Raw genomic sequence first — 16,834 nt, forward strand, 5'->3', positions numbered from 1 at the left:
AGCAAAGCTAAAGGAGTAATGGAGAATCTCAGAAAACAACCCCAAAAGTCCAGTGAAATAGAGCAGTTTTTACTTCCTACCTAAAACTTGTGGATGATGGAGTCAGCTTGATATGTCTCCATAATTGTGGTGCTGCTACTAAAAAGAAATAAAACAAATGCCTCCCCCACCCATCTTTTATGTCATAAATCTAGGGCATATTTATACAGACACTTAACCCCAAAGGGGCAGCAGATTCCTCCCTCTCTCCTTCCTACTTCCCTATCATTTCAGATTCTTGGCTAATATTATGCCTGTTGCCAAGAACTACCATCCATTTTGAGGCTGGTGGTCCTCCCTTTGACAAGGTCTGCCTTTCTTCAGTGCTTCTAATACTTGACAGCTGTCATTTACTCTTGAATTCAAGTTGTCTCTTTTGTAGGAAGTCTATACATTTTTGTGCATTCTCTTTTCAGTGCTGTTGGACAGTTAGGACACTTACTATCTCCATAATGGCCTAGTGTCTAGCAATAAAGCCCATCCTCGAACTGATCTGGAGTTCAACACTCCAAATCGGACCAGGGTTATTGTATCCATGTGAACCACCCCAGCCCCTTCTTATCATGAAATGTGCAAAATGGCATCTGATGAAGACCATAAATTAAGATCATGTTCATAAAATACAGAAGGAGGCAGTATTCAAGACTTCTAGCCACAAACCATTAGAGCTTTCTAGTTAAATATTATATATACAAGCCCTCCCTGCATCCAGATAATATAGAAGGAAGCAATAATTCAGACTTCCTGGCCAAAACCACTTAGGCTTTATAGATCAAAAGCATCACATATATTCCCTCTTGGCACCCAGACAATGGTTAATAGTGGCAGCAGGTTGAAAGGGACAATAGTAGTTATGCATCATCAGCATAGTGATAATACCGACAGGCAAGACTCCATATGATATTCTCCAGTGGTCTTGTGTAGATAAATGATAGGGGACTTTTGGTTTGCAGGACTTATTCATATGAAACATTCACCAGGTGATGCTGTGAGGTAGCAGGAATCTGCAGTTTGGATGCATATATTGAATAATGAACCCTAAAAACAGAAACATCAGAAACAAACAAAAAAATCATCCTTATTTGTTGGAAACATTCAATCAAATAAAGTTAGAAACACTACAAAATTGTTGACCCAAGACCCTATATCTCATACGTTCCCAAATAATTCACTGATAAGAGGTAAGAGATGTGTGTATTTGCAAATATTTTGATCTTCAACAAGAAAGGCTGTGTTGAAACAAAATGTCATACATTGAGACATGCCCTCTTCTGTTCAAGGGGGCATGCCTCAATGCATCCTCTCACCCTGTGTTAGTGTTTGTTGGGCTTTACACAAAAACATTGCATTTTCCACAAAATATATTTGATGGGCTGTTAATTAGCTAGAGGGATGCAATGGAGGTTGGATCTACACTGCCCTATATCCTAGGATCTGATCCCAGATTACTTCTTATCCCAGATTTTCTGTCAGTATAGACTCATATAATCCAGTTCAAATCAGACAATCCAGATTATTTACTTTGATAATCTATAGCAGTGTAGATCAAGCCCCAGTCACATATTCTTAGCCTCAGAAGGTTATGTAAACCTGCTTGAAAGTGAAAAAATGGAAGTATGTCACCTAAAATGTTATAATATAAAGGCTAGATGTGGTGGCCATAAATTACTCCCTGCTCAGGCCTCCTCTACAGTGCCATATAAAATCCAAATTATCTGCTTTGAACTGGATTATATGATAGTGTAAATTCACATAATCCAGTTCAAAGCAGATAATGTAGATTATCCACTGTGATAATCTGCATTATATGGCAGTGAAGAAGGGGACCTAGGAACTAATCTAGTGGTTGGTTCATTTTTTTACCTATTGACTGTAACCTTTAGTGTGTTTAGTTGAGGGAGTGTAACCTCATAAAATGTTGGAGGAGCAATATTACATGATTCAAGTGGTCAATGCAAAAGAGTCAAATGTTTAAAATATACAAATGGTGGCTTTTAATGTTTTGTAGAAATACAAGAGATTTGGATTTTTTTATGATAGCAATTTGTGCTAAACTACAAGGAAGGAGATTTTGTCCTCCTGCACAGCTAGGGGATTAAAGAGATTTGCCTCCTTCCTGAATGGAGGCTATAAAGTAGTTCGAGCTGGAACTACTTTAAGGGGGCAGGGCTGAAACAAAGCAACAGTCAGCCCCCCCCCCTTTTTTTTCCAAAGATCGTTGACCCACCATGCACGTTCATTAACAGTAAAATTTATTGGTTCCTTTATGGGACTGGGTAGGGATTTTTTTTCCTCCTATGTTCTAGGAGAGCTTTTCACCTACCCTTACTGTTCTGAGGGGCAAAATGGGATGGTGTGATCTTAAATAGGCCACAACAGAAAACAGCTAAGGGAACTTACAATTTGGTGTCCACCCAAGGCATTCCCCTATGGGGTGAAGGCCATGAACTTAAAAACTCACCTGTCGTTCATTTAGATGAGGTGAGATAAAACCAAATGGCCTAGGAATGGGGAGAGTCTGGCTTCAACAGCCTTGGGGGAGACTTCTCCAGCATGTTGCCCAGGTTAAATCAACAAAGGGACCCAGGTGCTTCACTGCAGTAAGCCAAAGGTAGGCCAGGCAGGGACACTACCTTGGCTTTATCCACACCAAGTTCATGACACCCTTAGAAATAGATAAAGATAAATCTTTATGCAGTAATAGTTAATATAGAAGTTGCCCATATTTTCAACCCATAACTATTGTGTGGTCTCTTTATTTCGGGGGTTGGCAGGCAATTATTTTTTATAAGTAAGTTTCCAAACTCTGGGATCTAAGCTGCCTTTGGACTTGCTTGGTAAATAGTCATTTAAGCTTGTTTTAGGCAACTGCAATTTTGTCTAGTGGCTTCTTTAATGGATAGGAAGTGATTGTACCGCAAATTAACTGTGGCTCTCCAAAAGATGTATTCAGCCATCATATAGCTGGCCTTCAGGTGTCTATAGAAGTTAGGCAATATAATCACAAGTTTCTTACCTGGGAACAAAACTCATAAAAGACAGCAATTTCCTTGCCAGGATGGAAGAAATAGCAGATTGAAACATAAACCCAAACTATATTATAGGAGTAAATTCTGTTAACTCTCGCTGCCTTCTAGAACATGTTGTTCCACCTTCTCATTAAAAGTTACCCTAAACTCTACTTCTTTTTGAGTTGCTTCTCAATAGTAACAAAAGCAACAAAATCTGTCCTGTTATGTTGCATTATATAGTGCTGTTTTATAAGCTTTACAAAATCAAATAGAGAGTTTGAAGCCCTCAGGTTATAACAATTTTTTTCTTGCTGTATTCTAAACTATTGCCCAAAGGAGATGAAACTTGCAGTCTCAACAGTTCTGCACTTGAATTACTATACCTGTGGAACAAAACTAAGTCTTTGAATCTCCTTTCTACAAACACAAGTGGAGTTCTAAATAATTTCCTGTGGAAGCTGCTCATACAGTACAACATTTGACCCTTTTCCAGCATTTGTATCTTTGGACACACAATATATGGGTCTGCAACAGCAGCATCCTGAAATGGCAAAAATGTTGACAGTCACAGGCTAATGCAAACAATCTTGAATGCATATGTTGAAGGGGACTGGCATATTTACCACTACATCTTTGTTTTGCCCTGAGGACCAAGATAAAGTCTGTGGGCCCGTCCAGAAAGTAGTTTTATAGCAGTAGATCCCACAGTAAAGGAGGGGCTGTCCAGACAATATTCTGGACAGTCCTGAATCAATTCGCTATAAACCAGGAAAACCCTGCTTTGTAGTGAATTAATTTGATAGTGGATTTATTCCACACCTTCTTGGAAGGTGCGGGATAAATCCACTATTTCCGGTTCTATTCTGCAGTCCAGACTTATTTAGCCTTATTTATCAGGCTAAATAAGGGGACTGGGGTTTTAAGGGGGCCTCCAGACATTCTCTTCGGCTAGTCCCGAGAGAACGTCTGGACACCCACCCCAGAAAGTGTGCGCTTTCTGGGGTGGATGTGGACAGGCCCCCAGGAAAATCCGCGTTTTTAAAACGTGGACTCTCCCAGAATAAAGGCCTATCTAGATCCACCCTGTGTCATGTTATGAAGTTAACTCAAGGCTGAGGATGTTACAACTCTTGCTGCTTGACCGTCCTTCAAGGCTGGTGACAGATACAGAGCTGTAATTGTACTTCTAATTGTACTTTGAACTAGAGTAGATTGGTGAATCAGATCTCATAAAATCGGCAGGGGAAAAGTCAGGGAAAGTGGAGTGAACTTTCATTCCCTACTGTCTTTCCCTGTCTTCTGAAATGACCTCCCATATCATGCTGTTTCCTGTATTTTCCCACTCCCTATTCATGTTTCCCCAACTCTTCAAAAAGCACTCTGAGTTTGGTTTCTCTACACTACTGAAATGCAGCTTTACAGAGTCCCCAGGAATTTGATTGCATCATGTGATGAACTCCATGGGACTCTATTTCAGCAGTGTAGTTCAATGGCGATAAGATGCAGAAAAGACTACATCTGATAAGGTTGTCAGTCAAACTTGCAAAAGTGATAAGTTGCCATTGTCTCAGGGGATCTATTTCCATTTGAATTAGCTATTGGATTTAGGTCTTGCAGTTGAAAATTGGTTATCTGTACTCTGCTTCTAATAACAAACCAGAACTTCATAGGTACTTTTGAGCTGGCAGTTGGCCATGCATATTAGATACATTAAAATTTGTTACATTTCAAGAATATCTAAGATATAGAGTTCATAGCTAAGTCAGTAGGGTCTCCCAATATAGCATTACTAATCCTAGAAGTTCTGACATCTGACCATTTGAAACTACTTGACCACGGGGTGGTCATCAGTGAACTAGCTAAAGTTAAAATTCTTGCATCTAGCAGCTATACATGTCTCAAAACCTCTATTCCTTTCATTATGGGTTTATCAGATTTGGAAGAGAAGTTAGATTTTATTTTTCAATTCGAAGACCTAAAAAAGTCATCCAGATATATTTTTGACATTGCAGATAGACAAAGATCTAAAGCTGTGGATTGTTATCACTTATAGTTAGTATGTGCATATTTACATTTGAAACTAAAATGCAACTTTCTGTTATGGAATAAAGAAGCAAAGTCTCAATAGTCATGGAGGATGCCATATCCAGTCTTGTTATAACTCACAATTGTCCACTTCTGCTGTGTTATTCTGTGATAAAATTAAGTTTTTTCCCCCCTTTTCAATTGGAAATCTGTGGTTTCCTTTTATTTCCACTGTTCTTTTAGGTAATCCAGGTTGTTGGTGCTGCAGACAAAGATTTGTCACCTGCTGGGCAAAAATTCTCTTTTCGACTGTCACCTGAGGTTTCTACAAAGCCAAATTTCACAGTCCATGATTTCAGAAGTAAGATTGCTTTTTATCTTTCTACTTCAGATAATATTGCTGCCAATTATTTTGTTCTATTATTCTCATGCCTGAGGCTTTTGACCACATTGGTGAAAATAAGTTGTTTCAGTATGTAATTGTTTCTTAGACGCTGGACAAGAAAGAAAAGACCTGCATTTTAAGGGAAAGGAAATGCAAGGGATAACTAATTTATACATTAGGAAATGTTAGGATTCTACAGTGATGGACCCAAAGATATAAAGGAGCCCTCCAATTCAAGGGAGGACAGAAACAATGCAACTAAATATGTTCCTATCAAAAACATACACCTTTGATTGGGAATAACTGATAAGATGCCTGTTCAGATTTTAGGGAATTTCCCTGATTATTCAAAGTAGCTTTCTAAACATTGGGTGAGTGTGTGACTTTACTTAATGTCTTGGAGGGTTGAGATGTAGAAGAAGAACATACAATGACTGGTCAGTAGAGCTGGCCCAACCATTAGGAAAAAGGGAGGCAGCTATTTCAAGCAACAAATTCAGGCTGTTGTGAACAAATGCACATTCTACATTTAGCCCCCAAGTATGAGATAGGAGATTCTTGGCTTAGCAGGGTTTCATGTGAAAAAGACCTTATTATTTTTGATCAGAAATTGAACATGACACAATAGTATAACAGTGCAGCAAAATGCAAATACTATATTATTCTGCATTAATAAAACCATAGTTCCCAGTCATAAAAAATAGTATTCCAGTTATGTGCATGTTAGATCTCATCTGGAGTACTGAATTCATTTGATTGCTTTGAGAGGGACATGGACAGGTTGGAGTGGTTTCAGAGAAGGCCAACAAAAATGATAGAGGTATAGAGAACCAAACATATGAGGAAAGCTTGAAGGAGCTGGACATGTTCAGTTTTATGAAGAGAAGACTGTGGAAGTGACATATTGTAATAGCATGTTTAACTACCTAAAAGGCTGACAGAAAGAGGAGTGTATTCTCTGCTGCTCCAGATAATAATGGTTTTAAGTTATGGAGCATTTTAGAAAGGACTTTTTGACAGTATGAGTTCTTTGATATTGGATTCATCTTCAAAAAAAGTTGGACAATTACCTGTTGGAAATGTTCATGCTGAAGGTTCCACACTGGATTGAGGGCTTGATGATTTTTGGGATTCTTCCCAAATTTGTTAATCTATAAATGTTGAAAAGATTTCCATTAAAATCATTACCCTGACTTTTATAGTTTGCAGTATGGTATGGATGTGTGTGTCTGTGTGATGGGGAGTAAATACTTATTCCTCTTGGACAATAATATTACTTTAACCAGACATGATAATTAGAGTCCTACAGTTCATTTGTATATATTTTTACTAGAGAGATGAAAGTCTTTTTTTTGTTTCACTTTGTGAAACTTGTCTTGTAGGGACAGTCATTCAGAAAAGAAAATTGAGTCTTTTCCACAGAAAAGAGAAAGTGATAATGCAATCAGAGCAGGCAACTGTCATGTGTGACATTCCTATTTGAATGTGGCTTTGTAGCACTTGGAGTTGTAAAGAGAGCAATGCAATGTTATATTATGGTCTGCATTTTAGTCTGGAATGAATACAGCTCAGCTGGGTTCATATTGGAATTTGAAAATTTCAAATTCTTGTCAAATTGGTACAGGATCACCTCTTTACTACAGTAGTAGGTTGTGCGGCTTGAATCTATGTTAATTTCCATGGCTCAAAGCTATGAAATCATGGGTGTTGTAATTTTAGAAGACCTTTAACCTTCTTTGCCAAAGGATACAGGTGCCTTACTAAACTTCAAATCACAGCATTGATCCATGGCAATTAAAGTGATATAAAGCATTAATTTTGCAGTGTACATGCACCCTGTGACAGGGAGAAAGATGCATGCTGGGTATAAAAATATCAGGTTGACTTATTCTTCTTGATGAAAACTCCCAAGGAATACAATTCTTTTACAAATGTAAGCATTTTCCTATGTTAGTTCAAGTAAAGCCAAATGATTGCCTTCTCTATATTTATCTGCCTACAAACATCCTTGAATGTTAGTCCTAAGGGGAAAAAAACTTGAAATCTTATCTTTTTAAAAGTAGTTCATTATGTAAATGACTTCAAGGCCACCTCACAAAAAAGGTAACTTGATGTCATTAACATTACAACAACAAATAATCCATCTTTTTTTAAACAAAAATTAAAGTTTTAAAATGGCCTCATTTTTTCAAAAACAATCAAAACCTTTGAAATGCCCAAAGAGCATTTTTGTCCCAAAAAGTACCAAGAAAAAGTTATGAGTAAACATTATTCAGTGAATGGAGAAGATAATCTCCTTATCAGTCAACAGATTAAATTTTTTTTAAAGAAACATGTTGATGTCCTTATTACATCCAGCACAACTTAAAAAAAAACATTTTTCCATGTAGCATCAATTTTATCTGCCTGATCTGAGATAGCAAAACTCTAAAATCACAATCAAACATCTTGTTCTAATTTTCATGATAAATCTTGCAGCCATTCTACCTACAGCATTGGGGGGAAATGAGCAACTTCTTATCTCTTGTTTTTGAAAACACATATCAGTTATTTTTCGCTACCATTAGGTCATTATCGTTACTGTAACTTTCACATTTGGCTACTAAATTCCCCCCCCCCTTCCCTCTTCTTATAACTTTTTAATTTTTTGTATGTGTTTTAGTTTACAAAGCAGAGGGCAGATACAATATTTGGAATTAAATTATCAACAGGGCAGCCTGGGAATCTTTTTCAGATAAAGATCTGTAAGGGGAAAAAAACCCTTCAAATCTATAAAATGTAAAGGTTTCTGTGAATCGCACAATGAATGTAACACTCTACAACCACATTAATCTACAAATGTTATAATCCAACTGCTGGTATTAGTAGCATGGAACCGAATAGCTAATTTAAGAAAATTAAACTTCCTAATTCCACTCTGAATTGGACATATTCCTTTCAAATAGGGTAAAAATAGCTTTTGTGCTAGCAGATACTGCACTAGTCTAATGTATGATGCTGTAATATCAACCCAGGGGCCTTCCCCTAAAAATAAAACTTGTCTTCAGATACTCCGCAACTGATAGCTCCCATGGGAAATGAACCTATCTGCAAGGAAACAGGATATGTCACTTCATCTCTCAGATTTCTTTTGCAGCTGCATTCAAAGACGGAAGGGGTTTTTTAAGCATCCAGTTGAGAAAGCCATGTAATGTTGTGGGAGATGCTGTGAACTAGAGAGCGTTGTCGAAATAATAAAGCAGCAGAGAGCACCGCAGGCAATCCCAATCAGAGCTGCTAGCAAATTGGTTTCTAATCTCACTTTCTGCTTAATCCCTTCAATCTTTACATCAGTTTTCTTCCTCATTCGGTTTCTTTGATTCAAAGGAAAGCAGTGATAACCCAGTTCCTACTGGGGAAAATGGCAAAATACCTCTCATAGAAGCCTGCACTTGCCTTAATCAGAGATTACTAGTGAATGTACTAATGGCATGAAGTGCCTAGTTTGATTTCTGGTGGGACTTTTCTTCTGAACAGGTGCAGGGTTGCAGAAGATTTCCTACCTTTTGAAAAGGGTCTCTGGTGATAACTGGCAAAACAAGAAAGCCACACTTCCCTTCCTGCTGAACAAGAATTGCAGCAGCTGAAGGGCATCCAAGCAGACTTAAGGAAAAAGCAGGAGACAAGTGATATGGAAGAGATAACATCCCCTGTGAATGTGATCCTTCTTGTTTTTCTAGCCCTGTCCTTTTCAGCTCTGACAGGCTTGCTGACAAACCGATTTTGCTTGTAGCACAAGAGTCCCAATAATCACAATTTGTCCAAAGAAGAAGGGGAGGATCTCATTAGCTTATGGCCAATTTGAGCTTGACATTTCCCCCTCAAGTTTTTTTTCCTTTTGTTTGTTTGGTAACATTAGAACAAAGAAATTGTCTTATTGCTTCTGGAATCTGACATAGGTCAGGATTTCATTGGTAAGGAACATATGAGGCTGGCTCTTGAAGCAGCACTATATGTCTTTTCTCTCTCTATAGTGTGCAGCAGGACTGGTCCTGCCCTGAGGAAATAACATCAAAGTGTTGAAAGCCAGAAGTTGATAGATAAAATTATTTGTGGTCAACATCTTCTGTCCTCAGGAGTGGTGAAGGATGTTGTCCTATTGTAAATGCTGGAGAAAGACTCAACTCCCAGGAGTGGCAGCTGCTGACTCCAGTGTCTTTGGGAATATGCATGCACTCTGGATGAGAATTCATATTGAAAGTTATTATCCTTAAGGATATGATACAATAAGGTCCTTTAAGGTATAGATTAAAACCTGATTAATTGTACTAATGACAATGGCTTGTATACGAGAAATAATGTGGAGTTGTCTGTTTTCTTCCTTGGAGCAACAAAATGTCTTGGACAGTCTGAAATGGATAGTAATACACAATGAATTGTATTATTTTCCCACCCCACTCCACCTTATTAGCTGTTGCTTGTGGGAACATAGACATTCCCCAGATGATAAAGGCACACCACATTTTTCCTGACTGGATATTACTGAGGGAACATGAACATGATGAAGGGTATTCCCTGAGCCAAACTATCTAGGTTCAGCCGTTGTTCCTAGCATATTACAACTTTCACCATTTTAAAATCATAAAGCTAAGAACTCAGTAGAAAGTCATTGTTTTTGTCCTAAATGTTATTTCTTTCCCCTAGACAATACAGCTGGGATTATAGCCAGAAGAAGTGGATATAGCCGTCGGCAACAAGAGCTGTATTTTCTTCCAGTTGTGATAGAAGACAGCAGCTATCCAATACAAAGTAGTACAAACACAATGACAATCCGTGTTTGCAGATGTGATTCTGATGGTACCATCCTCTCTTGCAATGTTGAAGCCATCTTCCTGCCTGTTGGACTCAGCACAGGAGCCTTGATAGCAATCTTGTTGTGCATTGTTATACTTCTAGGTTAGTGCATCTCTTCTTGCATAAAACAAATCTAGGTTTCACAATAAGATGAGCCTCTACAATTTGACATGTAACAGAAAGGGATATATGATCATTACAAGAGATAAGTGAACAGATGGCAGTTGATATGATCCACACAACCCCACAAGTTGTGTCAATGACAGCTCCTATAAACTAAGCATAGCCAGATAAATTGATCCAGGCCATGTCTATGTTGGCCAGAAAATGTGGAATTACTTTCCAGCTTCTGCAGGGAGTCCATACAACACATGGCTGGATTCATAACAGAAATGTCACATCCAGCCATTTCTCCAGCTCGAGGGAGTAATCCCAAGTTTTGGAGGTGTGGAAACACTACTGTGGTGATGCGGAGGACAATCAGCTCCTTCTCAGAGGCTTGCTGGCAAAGTCGCTTCTAGTGAGGTCATATCAGGGCACTCACTCATGTTACTAGGAAAAGTGGCATCACTTTACTAAGAAAAGTGACATCACTGCATTGGGGAGGTTCTAGTGTGAAACACCTGGGACATTATTAAAGTAACCCAGGGACATTATTAAAGTAACCCAGAGAACATTGGATTATTTATTATTTATTTATTGATCAATTTTATATAGCGCTGTTAATCCTAGAAGTCCCACCAGCACACTTCACAGTTTTTATTTATTTATTTATCAATCAATTTTATATACCGCCACTTCCCGAAGGCTCGGAGTGGTTTACTATATATACATGTAATACATTAAAATCAAGGAAAAATTCAATCAGCAAGGTTCAAATGCCAGCCTAAATAAATAAGTTTTACAAGCTCTACGAAAAGATAGTAAATCTCGGAGAGCTCATGTCCCCGCTGGCAAGGCATTCCATAGGTAAGGAGCCACCACCATAAATGCTCTATGCCTAGTAGACATCAGGTGAAAGGTTCTAAAATTGGGAACTTCAAGTAAATTCTGGTCGTCTGAACAGAGTGATCTCTGGGGTTTGTAGGGGATGAGGCGGTCCCTCAGGTATTCCGGCCCCAAGCCATATAAGGCCTTGAAGGTAAGAATCAGCACTTTGAAGGTAATCCGATACTCAATCGGCAACCAGTGCAGTTGCTGCAGGATTGGAGTGATATGACACCTCACTGAGACCCCTGCGAGAAGCCAGGCAGCAGCATTTTGCACTAGTTTAAGTTTCCGGATCACCGATAAAGGCAGGCCTATGTAGAGGGCATTACAATAGTCCAATCTTGAGATGACCGTAGCCTGGATCACCGTGGCCAGGTCATACCTTGACAGATAAGGAGCCAGTCGCCTAGCCTGATGCGGATGGAAAAATGCGGCTCTGCTCACAGCGGAGGCATGGGCCTCCATCATCAGCATAGGGTCTAAAAGGACTCCCAGACTCTTTACCAAAGATGATGGACATAATGTCACGCCATCCAGGGCAGCCAAAGAATCTCCATCTTCGCTGGATTCACCCTCAATCTGCTGGCATGCAACCATCCAGTAACGGCCTCAAGGCATTGATGGAAATTATCGGGTATGGAGTCTGGTTGGCCTTCCATCCTCAGAATGAGTTGAGTGTCATCATCATACTGATAACATTGAAGCACAGAGCCTCGCACCAGCTGGGCAAGTGGCCACATATAGATGTTAAACAGCAGAGGGGAAAGGATAGCCCCCACATTCAAGAGGGGCCCTCTTAGAGACCGAACCTTCCCACTCCACACGTTGACCCCGTTTAGACATGACTTCAGTGTTGACTTTCTGATGCTATATGACGGCATTTTTTCATGGAATTTTAGAACTGGTTTTGCCTATTCTGTGTAAAGTTCTAGATACTATGTATAATTGAAAGTGTCTGTGTCCATCCTGATATACAATCCCTGTCCAACTGATGATAGTTGGTTTTAGATGCCAAAAAGAAGAGCCATTCAATGTCATGGAAAGGGAGTATCAGAGAAGTACAGAAACATTTCTGAGATGCAAAGTAAATTTTCTGTATCAGTGTCTGTTACAAAGATAACAGTGGGAATTTGGCATTGGACTCACATCTGCATAGGCGGACACAGACCTGCAGGAAGTAGAATTGTGCAACTTCACAGTATCTATATTTAGTAGTGACATGCTATTAGTTTACTATGTAAGGGATCCTGCAAAATGATTGTTGCACATTGGAGCCAGTGCAGATCAAATACTCCTGATGCCCATAAAGGGAATGACTAAGAACTGCCAGTGTGCAGTGGGCACTCTTGTTGTTGTCTTCATGTGCATCTTCACAATTCACTAGGAGGATCACATAGCACCTCTTCTACATAGTTAAGCATGTATAAAGGTAAGCTATGTAGATCACATTATGGAATAAATATAAGCACATTTGAATCATTTTCATAACAAATTGATCTGTGATATTATATCCAAGCATTTTAGTACTTAAATAATGCTTTATTAGAACTTCAATTAAAACTCAACAAATTTTGTATTATATCTGATATTGTTTTGTTAACTCATATGTGAGAACTGTGTAGCAAAGTGACTGCAATTCATTTCCCCATTCCATTGAAGTAAGCCTGTTTGAACGCAGTGTATCTTAAGCTGAATATATATATATATATATATATATATATATATATATATATATATAGGATTATGCAGACAGGACCATAGATGAAGACTTCTTTGATTCGGGTCACATTTATGAATGCCCTTGGTAACATGGCCTTGGTGAGCCTCTCACTTTTAGCATTAGCCTTATTGTTCAATGTGTAATAGATGGATAATAAAATCAATCTAGGACAAGGTTTTTCTAAAGTCTACAAAACTTAGTTTTAAAAAACAAAACAGTCCAATCTTCTGCTGCTTTGTATCTATCACAGTAAGTCACACTAACATACAGGAAAATATCTGAATTCCTTCAAACTATCTATGCTCAGAGAGTCTTTTTTGTTTTTTTGGAGTGAGGAGGAAATAGCTTCATGAAGGTCAGGAGGCTGTTTTAGCCTAACCTTAACATTTACGTTCTCATCCATTTTATGCTTGAGATTTCAAAGCAATTTAAGGAACAGCCGCTTATTGTTCTTAGATAGCAGACTGTAATCTTTTTCATTGGAAAAAAACAAAGTTCTTCCTGTGCTTAATTGATTATTTTTCTTCTTCTAGTTATTGTGGTTCTGTATGTAGCCTTGAGACGGCAGAAGAAAAAAGACACCCTAATGACCTCAAAGGAAGATGTCCGAGACAATGTCATCCATTATGATGATGAAGGAGGTGGTGAAGAGGACACCCAGGCTTTTGACATTGGGGCCCTGAGGAATCCTAAAGCAATCGAGGACAACAAAATGCGCAGAGATATAAAACCAGAGGCTCTCCGCTTGCCTCGTTCAAGACCACCCGCTGAGGACAATACAAATATCAGAGATTTTATAAATCAAAGGCTGAGAGAAAATGATGGAGACCCCTCAGCTCCCCCTTATGACTCACTAGCGACATATGCTTATGAAGGAAATGGATCTGTGGCTGAATCTCTCAGCTCTATAGATTCCCTTGCAACTGAAGCAGACCAGGATTATGATTATTTGAGTGACTGGGGACCACGTTTCAAAGTCTTAGCAGAGATGTTTGGAGAAGAAGAAAGCTATAATCCTGATAAAATTACTTAGCTGGGGGGATAGAGGAAAAAGGAAAAGTTAACCCATGGCAGATTTTGAAATGAGCAAGCTTTATAGAACAAGATCCTTTTGATGATAAGAGACAGAATCTGTTTCCAGCAAGCTCCTATATTTATCATACCGTCAATCTTGGTTTAACTATTTGTCAAAGGAAGGATCATCCTTGACTTTTTTTTGTTGGTTGGTTGATTTTTATTATTATTATTTCCTTGGATTCACAGTGAGGCAATCTCAGGCCTATTCACTACAGTTTACTGTTACAGAAAATACCCAGAAGGAAGGAAAGCTTTCCAGCATCGTGGTGGAAGAGTGGTAGATTTTTCTTAATTCCACTGAAGTGCCTATTGAAACTCTTACCATTTAAAGTGGAAGTGATTGCAGCAATGGAGTGATGGAAAACTGACATAAAGAAAAGGACATTAATCTTTATGTCGAGAAGCAATAGCCACATGCTGACTTCTGATTCTTTTAAAACACAGCAGCTGGAATCTGTCCAGTGACCACAACTTGACGGGGATAATGTTTTATTCTTATTCGTTTGTTTTTGCTTTTGTTTTGTTTTTTAAACCGGGAAACATTTTTTATTCCTACACTTCACAGGGAGGGGGGTAATTAAAAAAGTGGTTATTCCCATTCAAGTTGTAAAGTTGTAAACTTAATTCAATGGATATTTAAAATGTTCATCAAAATGTTACACTTTTTCAAGAATTAAAAAAATGAGATGTGACAGAATCATATATGTCTCATTTCAATGACACAATTATTGTCCAATGTTTTCTTTGTGCTAAGAAAGAAAGAGAAAAGGTGCAGAAAGGAAGAGTTTTCATGTGAACCTTTCATTCCTGCAATTATCACATGAACTGGTGAGTGATTTCCTACAGTTTGTAACTAGCTATGATTCTCAACCTTTGGTCCTTCAAAAATTTTGGCCTTCAATTCCAGAAATCTGAACCAGGATGAATAATAGCAAGAGATTGTTGGGTGACTGGAAAGATGAAAACTCTAGTCACAGATCTCAAGGCCTGTGGTTGAGAAAGCTTAGGAAGAACATCAGAAGATGTTCAGAAAAGTTCAATTGATCCATCATATTATTTTTCACAGGAGACAGCAAGATGAGTTACCAGTAGAGTGATGGATGCTCCTTATTCCTGCAATGATGAATACTTCTAATGTACTATGACTACGAATTGGCTTAAAAAAGTACCCAGCATTCAACATGCATTCAGTAAATATCTGTTGCAGCCCAATGACCTCATCAGATGGGCTGAAATTTGGCAGTGTATGCAGGTTCCTCTTCAGTTTTACTATGAAGCCCACCATCTCCCTTTCCACAATGTACATCTATTACTCTTGGGGCTCCATGGCAAAACTGACGCAGAGCTGGCACATGGCCCTGTAGCAGCAACACAGGGGGCTTCCCTTGTTATACAGAGATCAAAAGGGGAAAGCCAGGCAGTGGATGCTTCCCCCTGTGGGATAAGGTAAAGACAGGCAATACTTGGTTTGAGGTGACAGGTTCTCCACACCTTATCCTGGGGACTGCTGGATTTGCCACAATCTGTTGCGATACTGGTGGCAAATATGATAAAGTCCCAAGAGTGAAAATGCACATCAGAAATATACAATGCATATCACAAGTTCCCAGTCAGCAAGAGACATAGGGTGTGATGTAGAATCACCATAACAGCCATAAGAATGATGATGAGTTTTCATGTAAAATGTAATTATATTTATATTGTGAAAACTGAAATTCAAGAAAGCCGGAAGAATTAAAGGTTTGCTACTGCAGTAGGCCTGGATGACTCCACATTCAAATTGACCAAGAGCCCAACTGTGGCATGTAACAGTGTGACACTGAAAGAAACAAGAGCAGTAATGACTATAATGAATGGCCTAAACCTCTAGCCAGTCAGGTTATCAAAGTATTCATTGCAGACTAGTTCCTTTTTCCGGAAGGTTTAAATTGTAACTATAACTAGACAGCAGTGGACAACTCTCAGAGGTTGGTGGAATACACTTCTCCTTTGGAGAACTTGGGGGGCTGCATTTCCCCCCCTCTCCTCCTTCCCTTCCCTTTCTTCATCTCCTCCACCCCCCACCCCCACCCCATCCCATCTAGAAAATTACAATTTTTCAGGTGCTTTCAATGGAGGACATGTGGGAAACATTTCATCATGTTTTTGGCCTCCTATGGAAAACAGCAAACACAACAAATAGTCTGTTCTTTTAGATGTGAGTTTTACAACCGCAGTGTGTATATGGGTGCTTTATGGGATAGGATTAGGGTTGGGTTTATGGATTATTATGCTCACTGTTGTAGAAGAGGCATAACAGAGACAATTATATCAGTTTGAAAGTAGGTCTTTAAATATTTCCCTCTGTTTATAGGCAGAAAAAACTTAGGGTATAATTTCTCATTAAGAGAGAGAGATAATTTTCCAAATGTTTCAGGGTTATGGTCATCAAGCAGGGTAATTGTAGCATGCATCTTTGTTTTCTCTTATGGTTATGTCTATATGTGCATGTATTACCACCACAAATGATTACAGCAGTAACTGTGTGGACTATAAGTCCCAGGACCACATCCCATTGGGCGGGGGGGGGGGATATATCATTTTTCCCCATGGCATTCCATTGTATTCTGTCTTTATTCCTTAGACTTTTGTCTCCTCCCATTCTGTCCCTCTCAGTGTTACCACATCAGTGTTTTCTTGTTTTGGGTTTTTTTTTGGGGGGGGGGGGGTTCCCCTTAAAATTTGTGCAATTGCTGAAGTGCAAAACAGGAAATT

The 16,834-nt window shown here is 38.9% G+C and overlaps 1 protein-coding gene across 6 annotated transcripts in view; it reads left to right on the forward strand.

Annotated features, from left to right (window-relative positions):
- Positions 1 to 14,780, forward strand: part of CDH12 (cadherin 12) — an 805,590-nt gene extending 790,810 nt beyond the window's left edge. For all 6 annotated transcript variants that reach the window (XM_060774685.2, XM_060774688.2, XM_060774686.2 and 3 more), the window contains 3 exons: positions 5,319 to 5,436; positions 10,144 to 10,395; positions 13,537 to 14,780. In XM_060774685.2, coding sequence (XP_060630668.2) covers positions 5,319 to 5,436; positions 10,144 to 10,395; positions 13,537 to 14,036 — 870 coding nt within the window. In that variant the 3' untranslated portion in view covers positions 14,037 to 14,780. The remainder of the gene's footprint in view (positions 1 to 5,318; positions 5,437 to 10,143; positions 10,396 to 13,536) is intronic.
- The last annotated feature ends 2,054 nt before the right edge of the window (positions 14,781 to 16,834 follow it).

Source organism: Anolis sagrei, chromosome 4, assembly GCF_037176765.1.
Source record: "Anolis sagrei isolate rAnoSag1 chromosome 4, rAnoSag1.mat, whole genome shotgun sequence".
Lineage (NCBI taxonomy): Eukaryota > Metazoa > Chordata > Lepidosauria > Squamata > Dactyloidae > Anolis > Anolis sagrei.